Genomic DNA, 13,570 nt, shown 5'->3' with positions numbered 1-13,570 from the left:
TTGCTTATTTTCAGATCACAGACAGGTATGTACTGTATTAGAACTACAGGGTTACACCTTAAAACAACACGATGTGAATCATTACATTAATAGCACAGGTCTATCAGAATCATTTAACCAAGCAATGTTGAAGTCACCCTCAATATCTTTTTCATCTTCCCCTGTTGATAGCTGTGTTACAGCTTCTGGAGAATCAAAAAGGAGAATACTAGGAATTAGCCTTGCAATCAGTTTTTCTTTTTCAGTCATATATCAAAACGTTTGTAACGCCACATTACGCAATAACACCCCAATATGTAATAATGTAATAAATTTTCATTTCATTATGTAATAATGCAGAATTTTGTAATTATCTGCAGCATTTTGTTATAAGTGATGCAATATGTAAGATCTTATTACATAATGCAAAGTTCATTACATATTACGTTCAAGAAATTGATTACAAATGTGGCAGGTTATTATAAAATGCAGCGTTATTACATGCTGTGAAAATTTATTACATATCAGGGCGTTATTGCATAATGTGGTGTTACAACGTTTTTTATTTCATAAAAACTTGAGGATTTGAGATTTAACTTTCCTTTCATATTTTGAAAGTAGTTACTCAAAAGCTTACATGTTTGACAGTGAGAAGAACATGACAAAAAATGTTTCTCTATCAGGGAGCTGATAAAAATAATACAGAAAATATTAACTGTTGTCATTTATAAAGAACAATGTTTTTTAAAACTGTTTCAGTGTATTTCTTTATTAAGCTGTAAATCCATTAATGCTGCAGTTCACAGCATTTAAACAAGATCTTAAGTGTTGAAGATGTTCACAAGATAAATGTTGCAAATCAAACTGCAATCAAAGTTCGACAGTGTGCATCGCTTTTTATCTGTGTTAATGATTTAGGCTTAGTGTCTGTCCATATATGGCTCATGTTTCTGTGCGTGTCTGTGGGTGTCTGTGCAGTGTGTCTGAGCAGTGTGTCCATATACCATTGGTGCTTTGGTGAGGCCCCACTAATGAGGGGAATGTCAGCTTGTTGCTCATCAGAGCTCATTAGAAGTGCAGGCTAACGCTCCAAACCCTATCCCCCCACCATCATCTCCACACACACACACACACACACACACACACACACACACACACACACGCACACACACACACACACACACACACACACACACACACACACACACACACACACACACACACACACACACACACACACACACACACACATTCTAATCTCTCCTTCCCCCTCTCACCACACAAAGACCTCTCTGTCTGTGGACATTACTGCATGTGCAGCAAAAGAAAAAGGACCAACGACTGGAAGAGAAAGGTAGAACGGGGGGAGTGGGGGGTTCAGGCTAATGAGGAGAGGAGAAGAGAGAAACCCGGCTGTGGAACGGTACAGCATTAGCACTGTGTGTTAAATACACTTTAGAAGACAATTTATACCCTAAAAAAAGCTTATCTTCCTCTGATTATAAAGCTGTTGTTGATTCATTTTGAGTGGTGATGAAAGGATCTGATGAAAGTGAGAAGACGACTGTGCATTCATAATGTGGGCAACCAACTAAATAGACAGTTCAACTCTGACATAAAACCAGCCTGGCCGGAAGTGTTGCCCCTTTCACATAAATAATTTTCACAAAAACACTACAGTGTCAGAAAACACCAGCTGAGAATGGAGGTTTCTTCTACAAAATGACTTTATCACTAGAAAGAAAATCTTGGAGCCTAATTGAAAAGTTTTAGCACTATTAGCTTCCTATAAAACACCTCTGAGATGTGATACAGCAACTACCCCAACAACTAATGGAGCCTCTCTTTCTACCTGTTGTCTATGCTCCTCTACAGATGTACTTACTTTGAGAAATGTAAACCAATAAAAAATGCTGTTTAGCACTATGAGTCATGCCACAGTGTCTGTACTTAAACAGATGGGTAGGCACTAAATGGAGAAAAAAATACTCTACATGTTGAACTTTTTGTTCTAAGAAAGCATTAATTGTATTCTTTGGCAACCAAGGCGCCAAGCAATATCTTTCCATCCAGACTGGGAGACAGAACTTATGAGGTTAGCTGCAAAAGATCAAAGGTCATGTACTGGAATCCTAATATAACCATGAAGAACACAACCCACAAAACTCTGCCTTGACACAAGAGTACTTATCATGCCAGGAATGGCTGTGATCAATTGTGTTGTTCCTGCCTGAGTACAACAGCAGTGGGTGCATACAGATAATGTTGTAAAGTCAAACTAAATAGGCACATTGTTCAGCAAACCCCATGCCTCTCAAATGACTGTAATCTAGGTTATTTCTTGCAGCTAGTAGAAAGAAAAATGTATAATACTTTCAACAGTGTTAGAAAACTGAGCACAACATTCATTACTTGAACACCTTGGTGTATGAATGAATGAATAATTGAATAAATTAGTGAATAATTGAATGAATAATTGAATGAAAATATGAAATGAATGAACGGATGGATGAATGACTTGAGCATGGTTCATCTTTTTATCTAATGACCTTCTGGAATTTTTAGCATGAATACCAGTCTGAAAAAGTCTCTCTGCCATTTCTCTACACTGGCTGTGACCATTAATGTGTGTACGTTACCATGGTGATGTGAGAAGAGGGCTTGAAGTGTCATGTGAGGATGTATGATGCACATGAGCTGCTATTATTAGAGGGTGGTGCACATGTAGCTCACATGTGACAATAAAACATTGGTCAGACTGAGATCAAGCAACGCAAAAACACTTAATGCCACAAGTGCCAGTTAAGAATCAAGTGTCATGTGACGCAGTGCAGTACAATCATAGACTGAGTACAATTCATGTGTCTGAGTTGATGTGTGAGTTAGGATCAATTAATCTATTATTGTGTAGCGCCAAATCCCAAACAAATGTTTCCTTAAAACACTTGACAAAAACATTTAGAGGTCTGTTACGTTATTTACAAAGACAAGATAAGTCTGATCTCATCTTAACCCAGCATGAGCACAGCACTTTGAGGTATTTAGCAAGTTGCAGTGAAACTTCAGCAGAACAAAACTCATGTTTTACAGACATCTCCTGAGACTTGCCTGTATTAATGAGAGGGAAAGTATGTGTTCACATCTTCACTCTTACCTCCAAATCATCCAAAGAGCGAGCCAGACTGAGACGTTTTGAGCGTCCAAATGACCGTCTGGCTGATGAGCGCTGAGGAAGAGGGGGGAAGCCCATGGTTAGGCCACGAAACCGACCACCCTGAGGAGGGAAATATACCAACTTTAAGATCACATGCAATACAGAACATACGGCAAACAGTGACAGTACCCGGTGGTGAAGTAAACTCAAGTCATTTTTTTACTGAATTTGTAAAAATTGGTGCATACAAAAAAAAAGTGAAACAATCTTCATTTTTCAACAATCTTTGATGGATTTCAACACAACTAACAACCACTTTGTGGAAGCTAATAGGGATCCAAATATAGAATAAAGCATGGTTGATTAAAATGTGATAAAATATGAGTTGGTGGACGGTGACTGTGTGATTGTGTTTCACGTTTTCTTTCTTTTAATTTCAAAACATAACTGACTGAAAACTCAAAGAAATCCATAACAGCATCTTTTCCCCACACCCTGGAACTTCAGGGGGTGGTGTTTGTTGTTTTAAGTAGAGATAGACTGATATGGATTTTTCTGGGCCGATACCAATTATGTGTGGTCGAGGAGGCTGATAACTGATTTTAATTTGCAGTCAAAGTGAAAATATTGGTGTCAAAATTTTGAACAATACAAACTCCAACACTTAACTTCATTCAATACCTTTAAGCATGAGTTAATTAAAAAGCTCCCAGGCTTAGCAGCATGTTTTATAAAGTTAAACTAAATCTTAACAAAAAATAGGTAGCTAAAGTTTTCTACAGTAAATAAAGTTTTCTAAAGTTTTAATGTAACTGCAATAACTGTAATAACTGCACTGCTGACTGGCTGTTTCCCGAGCCATGGCTCTGCTTGTAACCGATCAGATGGTACTGTGGGTGGGACAGTGCTGGAGACTGAGAAGTGACTGCGGACAGCGGAGCGGCTGCAGCAGAGGTGCAACAACGCACTTTTAAATTTGTTTTTTTTAATCAGCCATCGGAAAAAAAAAAAAGCTGATCCCGATATGCCTCAAAAGGCCAAATATTAGCCCTGATAATAAGCCCAGCCAATAATCAGTCTATCCCTGGTTTAAAGTCTCATTTTATTAAAATAAAGCATAACATGACACTTTCACACTATCTGAAACTAAGTTGAGGGGTTCACATGAACACCTCTCATTTCAGTTGAAATTGGTTTAATTTTTCCACAAAAATGTTGAACTCCACATGTCAGACAGCAGCATGTGCAGTCTTGGGGTTTTGCCCCTTTGAATTGGGGTTAAACTCTTAACTACCATAGCACAGAGACACACAAGCAGAATGGACAATGAAAGAGTCACACTTTGTTTTTTTTTCACATATTTCAGATGATCTACAGTGTTTCTAGGTATGGACTGGGGTTTGGATTGAATTTCTGAAATGACAACTATACAAATACAACCAAACTACCTGATCAGCTATATTTGTGTTGCTCTAGGAAACAAACATATTCTAAGTCTTTACCTCTGATGGCAGTTCTCCTTACATTGAGGAAGAAAGTGAGAATCAGTGTCTTCCAGGGGACTAATGACTACTTTATCTATGCTGTCAGGCTCTAGAGGCCAAACTGACACATGTTGAATACGACTGGTTGATTAAGAGGAGGATCTCAATGGCATTTCATCAGGAGATGACCAGTGGTGTTGCCTGGATACCAAGTCAGCCCTTGTGGCTGCGTATGTACGCATGTGTGTATGTGTGTGTGTGTGCATGTGTGTCAGTAAACACAAACTTTAACACTGGATAATGTGAGCAAACCGCACAATATGTTCATAGACCTTTGCTTCACCTGGTAAGAAGACGTGTTTCACTAGCAATGAAGCAGAAGACAAACAAAGAGATCACCTGAGATCTGCATTAGAATGAAATTTTATGATCACATTGAGAGGCTGCAGTTTTATGGGCGTGGCTATTTCAACTGAGCATCTGAAAGACAACGTTTAGGAGAAAAAACACATTAATCGGATCTGTGCAGCTAATCTTGTGCTACTTTTCCCCACACATGTACCACACACACACACACACACACACACACACACACACATACACACACACACACACACCTATCAATGCCACAGAAAAGAACAGGGGTGGGAGAAAAAAATCCAAAATCGATACATCAGGACTTTTTTGTTAGGCCATGTCAAAAGCTGGACTCTTTGTCAATTTTTTTTTCCAAATTCAAATTCTTCATTTCAGTCTTTGTTTACAAACTGAATTGGAAAAAAAGTTACCACTTTTCTCCAGCAGAGGGTGAAATGTGTCTTTCTGACTCTTCTGACTCACGTGATGTGCATTTTATGGGAAAATACTGTTCCTGATATAGTCTGCAGACATCATCATCATTTAACTTTTTCCCATGGTGTTAAAAAAGCAAACTAAAAATCACAAAAAACGTAAATGTTGAAGAATCACAATTTAAATAGAATCAGCATCCCAAAAATCGGAATAGAATCAAATCACAAGAATCGCATTTTGTCCCAGCCCTAGAAAAGAAGCATTCTTCCTGTTCACAACACAGCTGTTAAAAGAGAACCCAAAATTATACCACTTCATCCTTGTAAAAACAATATAGACCCCGACCTGAGGGGTAGGGTTTTAATGTCAGAGAATAGCGTTAACATAATTAAATGGAGTGGCTTGATATGTCTTTGGTTGTGGTTTGCTGATTGAGTGAACTGTGACCTCTATGGCTCAATTTAATACAATGAAATTATTCAATTCTAACATCTGTAATATTTTTGTAAATTCTGTGGACAGATGAACCTGAACTCCCGGTGGATTTCAATGTGCAGTAGGTGTAGGAGGCTCATGGAGGTGTACTTGCTGAGATGATGAGACACTGCCACCCTGTGGCAAACCTCTGTCATTAGGTGAAGATAAAATGTATGAAACTGTTTTATACAGTCTATGGTTTTTAACTAGGAGTATCACGTTGATTGTTACTTATTCCATATTTTATTGTGTTTTACTCAATATATAAAATGTTAATAAATGATAAAAAACAGCATAAGGTGATAAAGCTGCAAAGCTAGATTCACCAAAACAAAATCATCATTTTAATTCAACTTTAGACATTTTTCTACTCTAACCATGACAGCCAAACCTCTGGGCCACACAAAGCTGTGTGTCTTCAGCTGGGTGACACTGCTCATTGGTATTAACATACAGTTTCCTGTCATTATCAACATCTACCCTGTCCCTGGCTTTGTAAACATTTCCTCTTATTGTCCCCTGGGAGTCCCTGGGATCCTGTCCCCCAAAAGTTGAACAAGGGGAAGCACCAGTCTGTGACAATGACAAATAACAAGAAGCTATCTCAAGTACAAGCTGTGAATGTACCGTTCTGAACAATATGCACCCAGGCTTGATATTTCTTCTACTCTAAGCTTGAATCTCTTTAATTTGACTCTCAAGCGCAGTTGGGTAGCCAACAATGTCCATGTACATAAGCAAGAAAGGAAATGTATTTTCTTTTTATTAAAAGTGCTGCAGCAGGTCTGTCTATTCCAGTGAGGCCCTGAGTCTCATTACACTGGGAAACAGGTGGTTTTCAGGTAAAGGCAGATGCAAAGCTGCTGCATAATACATGATCTGATATTGGAGCGGTGGGGTTAAATAACTTATCTATCCACTTGTATTAAGTCAGGGGAGTGGACACAGCCAAATCGTGTGCTCCTGTTATTCACTGTAGTTTGGGGAGGTGCACAAGTTTCACTGCAGCTTTCAAAACCACAGGGAAAATTTCACATCTGTGAGTGAAGTTGACTGTAGGCACTGACAAGAGGAGGTTGAGAATATGACATGGAGCATGGGCTTGAACACAGAGGGATTTATGGGCTCAATAATCTTCTGTCTTGGAGACACTCTAGTCAGAGTAAATTTCCACAGCACGGGTGTGTGATGAGATACTACCTGCTGCTGGGCTTCTCATTTCATGGTCACTTTTGACACAACCCTTCCAAAAGTCCACTGCCAAAAACACTAGCACAGTGTACCCTTGTTCGGTGCATTGGGACTTTATGTAGTCTGACTTTCTACTGGGTGAAAATTTCTTCTCAAAACAGATACAATTTAAAACAATTTAAAAAAAAGTTAAAAAAAAAAAGATTAAGGATCTGTGTAAACTCACCTTTTTCTCTCCTTCCTTTGTCTGCCCACGCTTCTTCTCCCTGTCATTTTTCTCGGCTCCAGCTCTGTCTCTGTCCCCAGCACCAAACAGCTTCTTGGCCCACTCATCTTTCTGAGCAGCCAGCCGGTGGGAGTGGGAGTGGGTATGCTGAGGAGGCGGAGGCTGACTACCTCCAGGTGGTGGCAGGTGGTCCCCTGAGGCCAGCGGGGCCCGGTAGCGGTCGGCTGGAATCTTGCTCATGGGTGGGGGCAGGGTGCTGCAGTTTGCCGAGGACCATCCGTCTGTGGATTCTGCGTAGGACTCCTGATCACTGCTCAAACCCTGGAGGTGGCTGTGGTGGTGCTGCTGACGCCAGTCTCTCAGCACATGGACAGGCAACCACCGTTGCTGATCCACCCCTACAGCTCCTCTCTTTTCTCCTCCCACCACAGCTCCTCCCCGCTTCCCTTGTGAGTAGTGATGTGGGTGGACGCCTCGTGAAAACCTGCCGGGAGCATCAGCCAAAGGAAGAGGGTGAGGGGGGTCAGCCAGGTGTGGTTCATGACGGTAATGGCCGTTCCTGTGAGCTGGCGGAGGAGGAGGTGGTGGGTGAGGGGCTGCAGCTCCTAATGTGGGGCTCCAGGCCTGCTGAGATGAAGGTGGGCTGTCCCAGTGGCGCATCCCAGGGAGGTGGTTGTGGTTGGGTGGCCCTCCCAGGTCTACTAACAGCACTCTGTTGCTCTTCTCTTCTGGTAAAAAGTTGCAGATACCACTGTCACTGTTGCTGCTGGTGCTGTGGTTCTGTTGGGCATCGTTGTCTGGATCATGAAACGCTCGGGCCCGGACTCCCTCAATGTTGTCTCCCATGTCCCTGTAGAGGACGGAGACAAACTGGAGGAGAGGCTGAGAGCTGGGTGGAAATTCCAGGCAGCCTCCTGTGTCTGGATCAGGAGTGCACTCAAAGCCAAACCTTCTTGATACTCCTAAATGGACCTGGAGAAACAACAATTATCATTAAATTAACAGTAACTCCTTGTTCCGCAGATAACATCTCTGATTTATCAAACTGCATGAAAATATGTTTGATTTGTAAAATTAATTGTGGTTGTATCAGATGCAGCCTCTGGTACATCTCTGGCTGATTGGTACTGGTGACAACAAAAAAAAGCTTAGTTTATTAAATCTTTCCAGTTAAACATCAAGGCAATGACAAAAGAGTAGACCTATCATTAAAGGGTCAATATTTCCCTTCAAATGTTTTTAACCCTTTCACACGCTTTCACCGTCTGTATAATCTTACCTGGTGGTGACAGAGGTCTGGGTCCACAATGAATACATGACAAGAAGTCCTCAAACTCCCCTCTTCATCTTGTCCATTGCTAAAGCAACATTCTTCCTGGTCATCAGTGGCTTGCATCGTGACAAGTCCAAAGAATCTGCGGTCATCAGGACAGCAGGCGCTGAAGGCGAGTTTTTCTGCAGGATAGGTGGCCAAAACTTGACCTCTGTCACTGAACAGACACACGCTGTCATGCATCACCTGGAAGGATAAAGGTGAAACGAATCAAAACACACAAAACCACACAAAAGCAGACACAATTCAACAAACATCAACTATATATAAGAAAATGGAGACCATCCATATTGACTCCCTGCCTTTAACAATATATCGAGTCAGTTCAAAAAGCTTCCTTTTTCCAGTGCTTTTTGTGTATCAATTAAGATCTTCTTTTAGGCCTCGTGATCAAACACATCAAGTTGAAGGCCCCCAATGCCATCACACTGTTGGTAAAGCCTGTTATTATTTATTTAGAGAGATAAACATTTCACCACACCTTCATAAGAACCAGTGAGTGGATCTTTTGCTCAGCCCGGAGACGCCTCATGCTGCACCGTATGGCTTGCAGGCTGTCGTTCTCCAAACTCATGCCAGTGGAGGCCAGCTCGATGGAGCCTAAATAGCCGACAATCATGCCCACATTCAAAATGCCCTCGCTGGGCTCCAAGACCAAGTCACCGCCATCTCCCACATCCAAGTCTTGCTCTTCATGATGATGAAGGTGAAGCTGACGAAAATCGGAGTCCAGAAAGACCGAGTCATCATTCAAAACTTGGGCCATCTCCTCTTCAGAGAGAAGGTTGGGATTGCTTTGGAAACGAGAGGAGTTCTGATACTGAGGGAACTCTGGGTCAGACAGTGGGCGTGGCTTTGAGGGCGGGCCTGACCTCTCCTTGTCTGAGCTGCTGGAGGAGTGGCTGGAGTTTTCAAAGATCATATTAAAAATTCCCCCAGACTGCAGCTCAGCCACTACCTTCTCTGCCCTGTTGATGCCCAGCTGCTTGGAATCGTACTTTGGTTTATACCAGCCTCCACGGGCCCCGCTTCCTGACCTGCTGTTGTTGTTATTGTTAACGCTGTTGTCATAGAAAACATCCAACTCATCCTCGCTTGAGCAGGAGTCAAGGTACGATGTCGCCATTACGTTACTGCTACTGTGACGACCAGAAGAGCGTTGGTGGTGATGGTGCCTCCTGGGACGCTCTGCCTCAGCAATGACAAGTTTCAAAACCCCAGAGCAGCGCCCAACTAGTTTGACCACATCTTCATGGGATGCCTTGGAGACATTGATGTCATTGACAGATAGAATGTAGTCTCCTGAGCGTAAGCCTACATACTCTGCAGGACTCCCTTTGAGGATGCAGCTGAGGACACATGGACTTTGCCCTGAGAGTGTGAAACCATAACCTGTTCTTCCTCTTGCCACCTCTACAGCCCGGGTACGACCTTGCTGGGCAGAGGAAGGTGTTAGGGGCTGGTTGAACCCGCTTCCACCACAGGGGCGTCTTTTAGATGGTACATCACCTTGCCTCAACATTTTGTCAGAGAACTTCCCCTTGTCCATAGACACCGTGTGTTTTAATCTCTCATGGTTTGTCTCTGAGTAAATAGGATCACAGAGTGACTTGAAAATAAGTATTCCAGTTCCAACTCAAGTAGAGGGATGAAAGTTTGGCTTTAGCTGTTCTGTTGTCACATTTCCTTCATGGTGTCAACGGCTCATTTACCTGCAGAACAACACAGGAAAAGAAAAGTTAGAAAAAGTGAAAAACAAAACACATTTTTCCTCCATACATTGGTCTAATGTGGGGTAAATTTCTGTTATTTCAGTCGAGGAAAAGCTAATATTACAGAGCTAACGTCAGCACGTACAATTATCAGCCCAAATTCAAAGGCGGGAACTCGACAGCTACACCTGCCTGTCGAGTCACCGATGTGGAGCCTGCAGGTGGAGTCACCTGTCTATAACGGAATGTGTCCAACCTTTTTCACCTGGTAGGCATGCAGGTAACACTGGACACAGTCTACAGCAAACACTGAGAAATTTAAGCTCATGTCTACACTTTCTGCATGCAGCCCCTTCGTGATACTGGCCGTTCGTCCATATTTTCTTTAAGTATCACGAACTTAAAAGTACAAAGAAGACAATGTTAACGGTAACTGAGATTTGTGGGCGCGATACAGTTAGCTTTGGTAGCAGTTCATGCGAGGGAAGATAATACAAGTCCTACGTGCAGTATACGCTTGTTAGCTGAGCAGAGGTGTGTTTTTCACTTGAAAAGTCGAGCATGGTTTGTTTTCTCAGTTACCAAAAAGTTTCTCGCCGTGACTTGCTGATTAAAAGTGCATCCAACCATGCTTACATGGTTGTCCCGCCCCCCGATTTCCAGTTCTTTGGAATGTCGGTTGGTTACTATGGCAGCGGCAGTGTACACACAGTTTCATATCCTGTCATTGGTTTCCCGAGCTGTCAGTCAGACAGAAAACAGTTATGTGGATAAATTGGCAAAAGTTAGTTTGAGAAATCACAAATAAAAGTATGAACTGTAGCACATTCCACAGGTGTCAAAACCCAGCATGACAATAATGTCAGTACGTTGTTCTAACAAACTGAAGAGTTACTGAAAGCAGACTATCGTGCATCGATCCCTTTTTACCCATCCCAAAGCGAGACGCCAAACGACAACAGCTGGATACTAAACGTCTGACTTGTAAAGCAAGGATGGCTAGGTAAAAGTAGGACGCATATCTTCGTTTAATGTTCCGAAGAATATGTTTGCTCGAACGGTTTCATTGCGATCTCTAAATAACTTACGTGGCGGTGGTCGACGATTGTGCTGCCAGGGCAGTGTCCATTCTTCAGTTTCCAGGGTAAGTTAGGTAAACTCAGGGACGATGGGTAAACAAAGACGAGGCTGCACCATCTGGCGAAGTAGCCTTAAGTGTAGGGGGACTGAGGAGAGGGAGGGAGGTGTGTTCAGAGCGGGCAACCGGGGGTGGGGATGAGGGGTTAAAAGTTCATTTACTTACCGTTATATTTTAACATAGCTTGAAAAAGATAAGAACATTGTTCTAGTCTGCATATCCTACTGTAAAGACTCAAGACAGGAACAGGATCTTCCCACAGGCCCTCACACTGATGAACAACTAAAATTTGCCATACAATGCAAATACCTCATGCACATCTCCAGCTTCTTTCTGTTTTTCTCTGTTGTACTACGTTTTTGTTAATGTCTTAGACTATTCAACTTAAATGTTTGTATACATGAAAAGTTTTTTTTTTTTTTTTTGGTATTTGTTTCAAACTCTCTCGTAGTTTTAATATTGAGTGTTAGTTTATTTGTGTTGTACAGAGAGAGTACAGTTAAAACAAATCAAGAGTCAAAATCCTCGTATTCTTTTGGAAGATGGTGAATAAAGACTAATCTGGTTCTGATTTAAGGTTCTTCTACTTGAGAAGAGCACTAGTGCACCCAACCCAGAGTTTTGAACAAGTCTTATGCCTGAATGCAAGTTTATTAATCTTACCAACCAAGGAACCTGCTATAGCAAAATGTAATTTTTGTCAAATCATTTTTAGTCCTGCCAACTTTGACACTGAAAATGCTGTTTAAATCTACATAATTAACAATTTGGGAAAGAACAAATACACAGTTGACATACATTGACTTTTGGATACCGTTTAGTGCCCATGGCTGCAATCATCTGCTCATGAAAATACCTCAATATCTGTGCTGGCATGTCTTAGTTTACTTCTACTTATTTTAGTGTGCCTGGTGATGCCTTTGTTCGCCCCCATCCCCAACTTTTTTTTTTTTTTTTTTTTTCTTAATTAGCCATGTTGTGTTTGCTTAATCCTTGAGCTACCATGATTTCAACTCAGTGTCCTGGACCATATGGCAGCTGTCTGGTAATCCTGTTAATACCTTTTAATCATGAACCAGCCATCCTAATGGGTGCTATAAACCAAAAGCAAAGAGTTTTCATACTGTGCCCATAAAAGGAAAGCACAGCCTGATTGAGAAAGCAAAATTAAATTTCACAACAGTTGAAAAAAAAGCACTTTCCTTCAATTGATCATTCTTATTGTATCCAGCCAAAGCAAAAAAGGACAGCACAGTGAGAAAGAACGTTTGTGTCTGCAAAATTTTAATTTAAAGAAAGAAGAAAAAAGATATCTAGAGACTGTCAGCTCAGCTGTTTAGATGGGTTTATCAAAGAGGTGACAGAAGATCCTTTTTTTTAATCATATTTAAGTAATATGCATGCATTTCTACTACAAACTATAGATTAATCATGAATCTTCCAAATAGGGGAAGAATAGGAAATCTTGCCCCATTTAAAAAAATAGGACCTGCCTTTAAAAACAGACTTCCTCCTTTAAAAAAACAAAACAAAACAAAAAAACTTTTCCTTTCATGTTTTTGGCAAGTTTCCTTGCTGTCTTTTTCTTTGTTTTCCTCAAATGTTAGGACATTTTACTCAAGCACAAGTATCAGGACACAAAATCCAATTTCAAGAAAGTCTGTTAAAAATGGACAGCAGACTCTAGTCTGTGCAAGTTTCCCTCAACTGCTGTTTATCATCAGCTGTTTAGTTCTGCTCAACATGATCCACGTTCTTCATTTCAGAGCAGGCAGCTAGGCAGCAGCTGAGCTGCCTTTACAACACCCCGTTTTGGCCTTTTGCCTTCATGACAGATCTGGATAACGGAAAAGAAAAAGAAACAGGAGAACAATTTGTGAATGTCGCCATCTTGTGGAATGGGTTCTGCGATGACAACTCAGCATCTGGTTTTTACTTACTTATTAAAGAGATACAGAACTTATAGAAAATGAAGCAATACAATGACAAAGAAGACAGAAATATCTAATGGAGAAAGTAAAGTTGCCATTGCTCACCATTTCAATGTAGTGACAGTTTCTTCTCTTTATATTATAAATGATACA

At 41.2% G+C, this 13,570-nt stretch overlaps 1 protein-coding gene across 5 annotated transcripts in view; it reads right to left on the bottom strand.

The window, feature by feature from the left end:
* rgs12b (regulator of G protein signaling 12b) overlaps window positions 1–11,564 on the bottom strand; it is a 48,660-nt gene extending 37,096 nt beyond the window's left edge. For 2 of the 5 annotated variants that reach the window (XM_074688272.1, XM_074688309.1), the window contains exons 1-5: window positions 11,437–11,564; window positions 9,118–10,348; window positions 8,583–8,822; window positions 7,304–8,275; window positions 3,134–3,253 (exon numbers count right to left, since the gene is read on the bottom strand). In XM_074688272.1, coding sequence (XP_074544373.1) covers window positions 3,134–3,253; window positions 7,304–8,275; window positions 8,583–8,822; window positions 9,118–10,185 — 2,400 coding nt within the window. In that variant the 5' untranslated portion in view covers window positions 10,186–10,348; window positions 11,437–11,564. Of the gene's footprint in view, window positions 1–3,133; window positions 3,254–7,303; window positions 8,276–8,582; window positions 8,823–9,117; window positions 10,349–10,493; window positions 10,549–10,930; window positions 11,033–11,436 lie in introns of those variants that run through there. The other 3 variants (XM_074688282.1, XM_074688300.1, XM_074688291.1) reach the window with 3 other exon arrangements.
* Between the last annotated feature and the right edge of the window lie 2,006 nt (window positions 11,565–13,570).

The sequence above is a fragment of the Halichoeres trimaculatus genome, unplaced genomic scaffold (assembly GCF_033239565.1).
Source record: "Halichoeres trimaculatus isolate MK-OKI-2021-1 unplaced genomic scaffold, fHalTri1.1 fHalTri1_scaffold_2, whole genome shotgun sequence".
Lineage (NCBI taxonomy): Eukaryota > Metazoa > Chordata > Actinopteri > Labriformes > Labridae > Halichoeres > Halichoeres trimaculatus.
The sequence above is the reverse complement of the archived record's forward strand: the minus strand, read 5'-3'. Positions and strand labels throughout refer to the sequence as shown.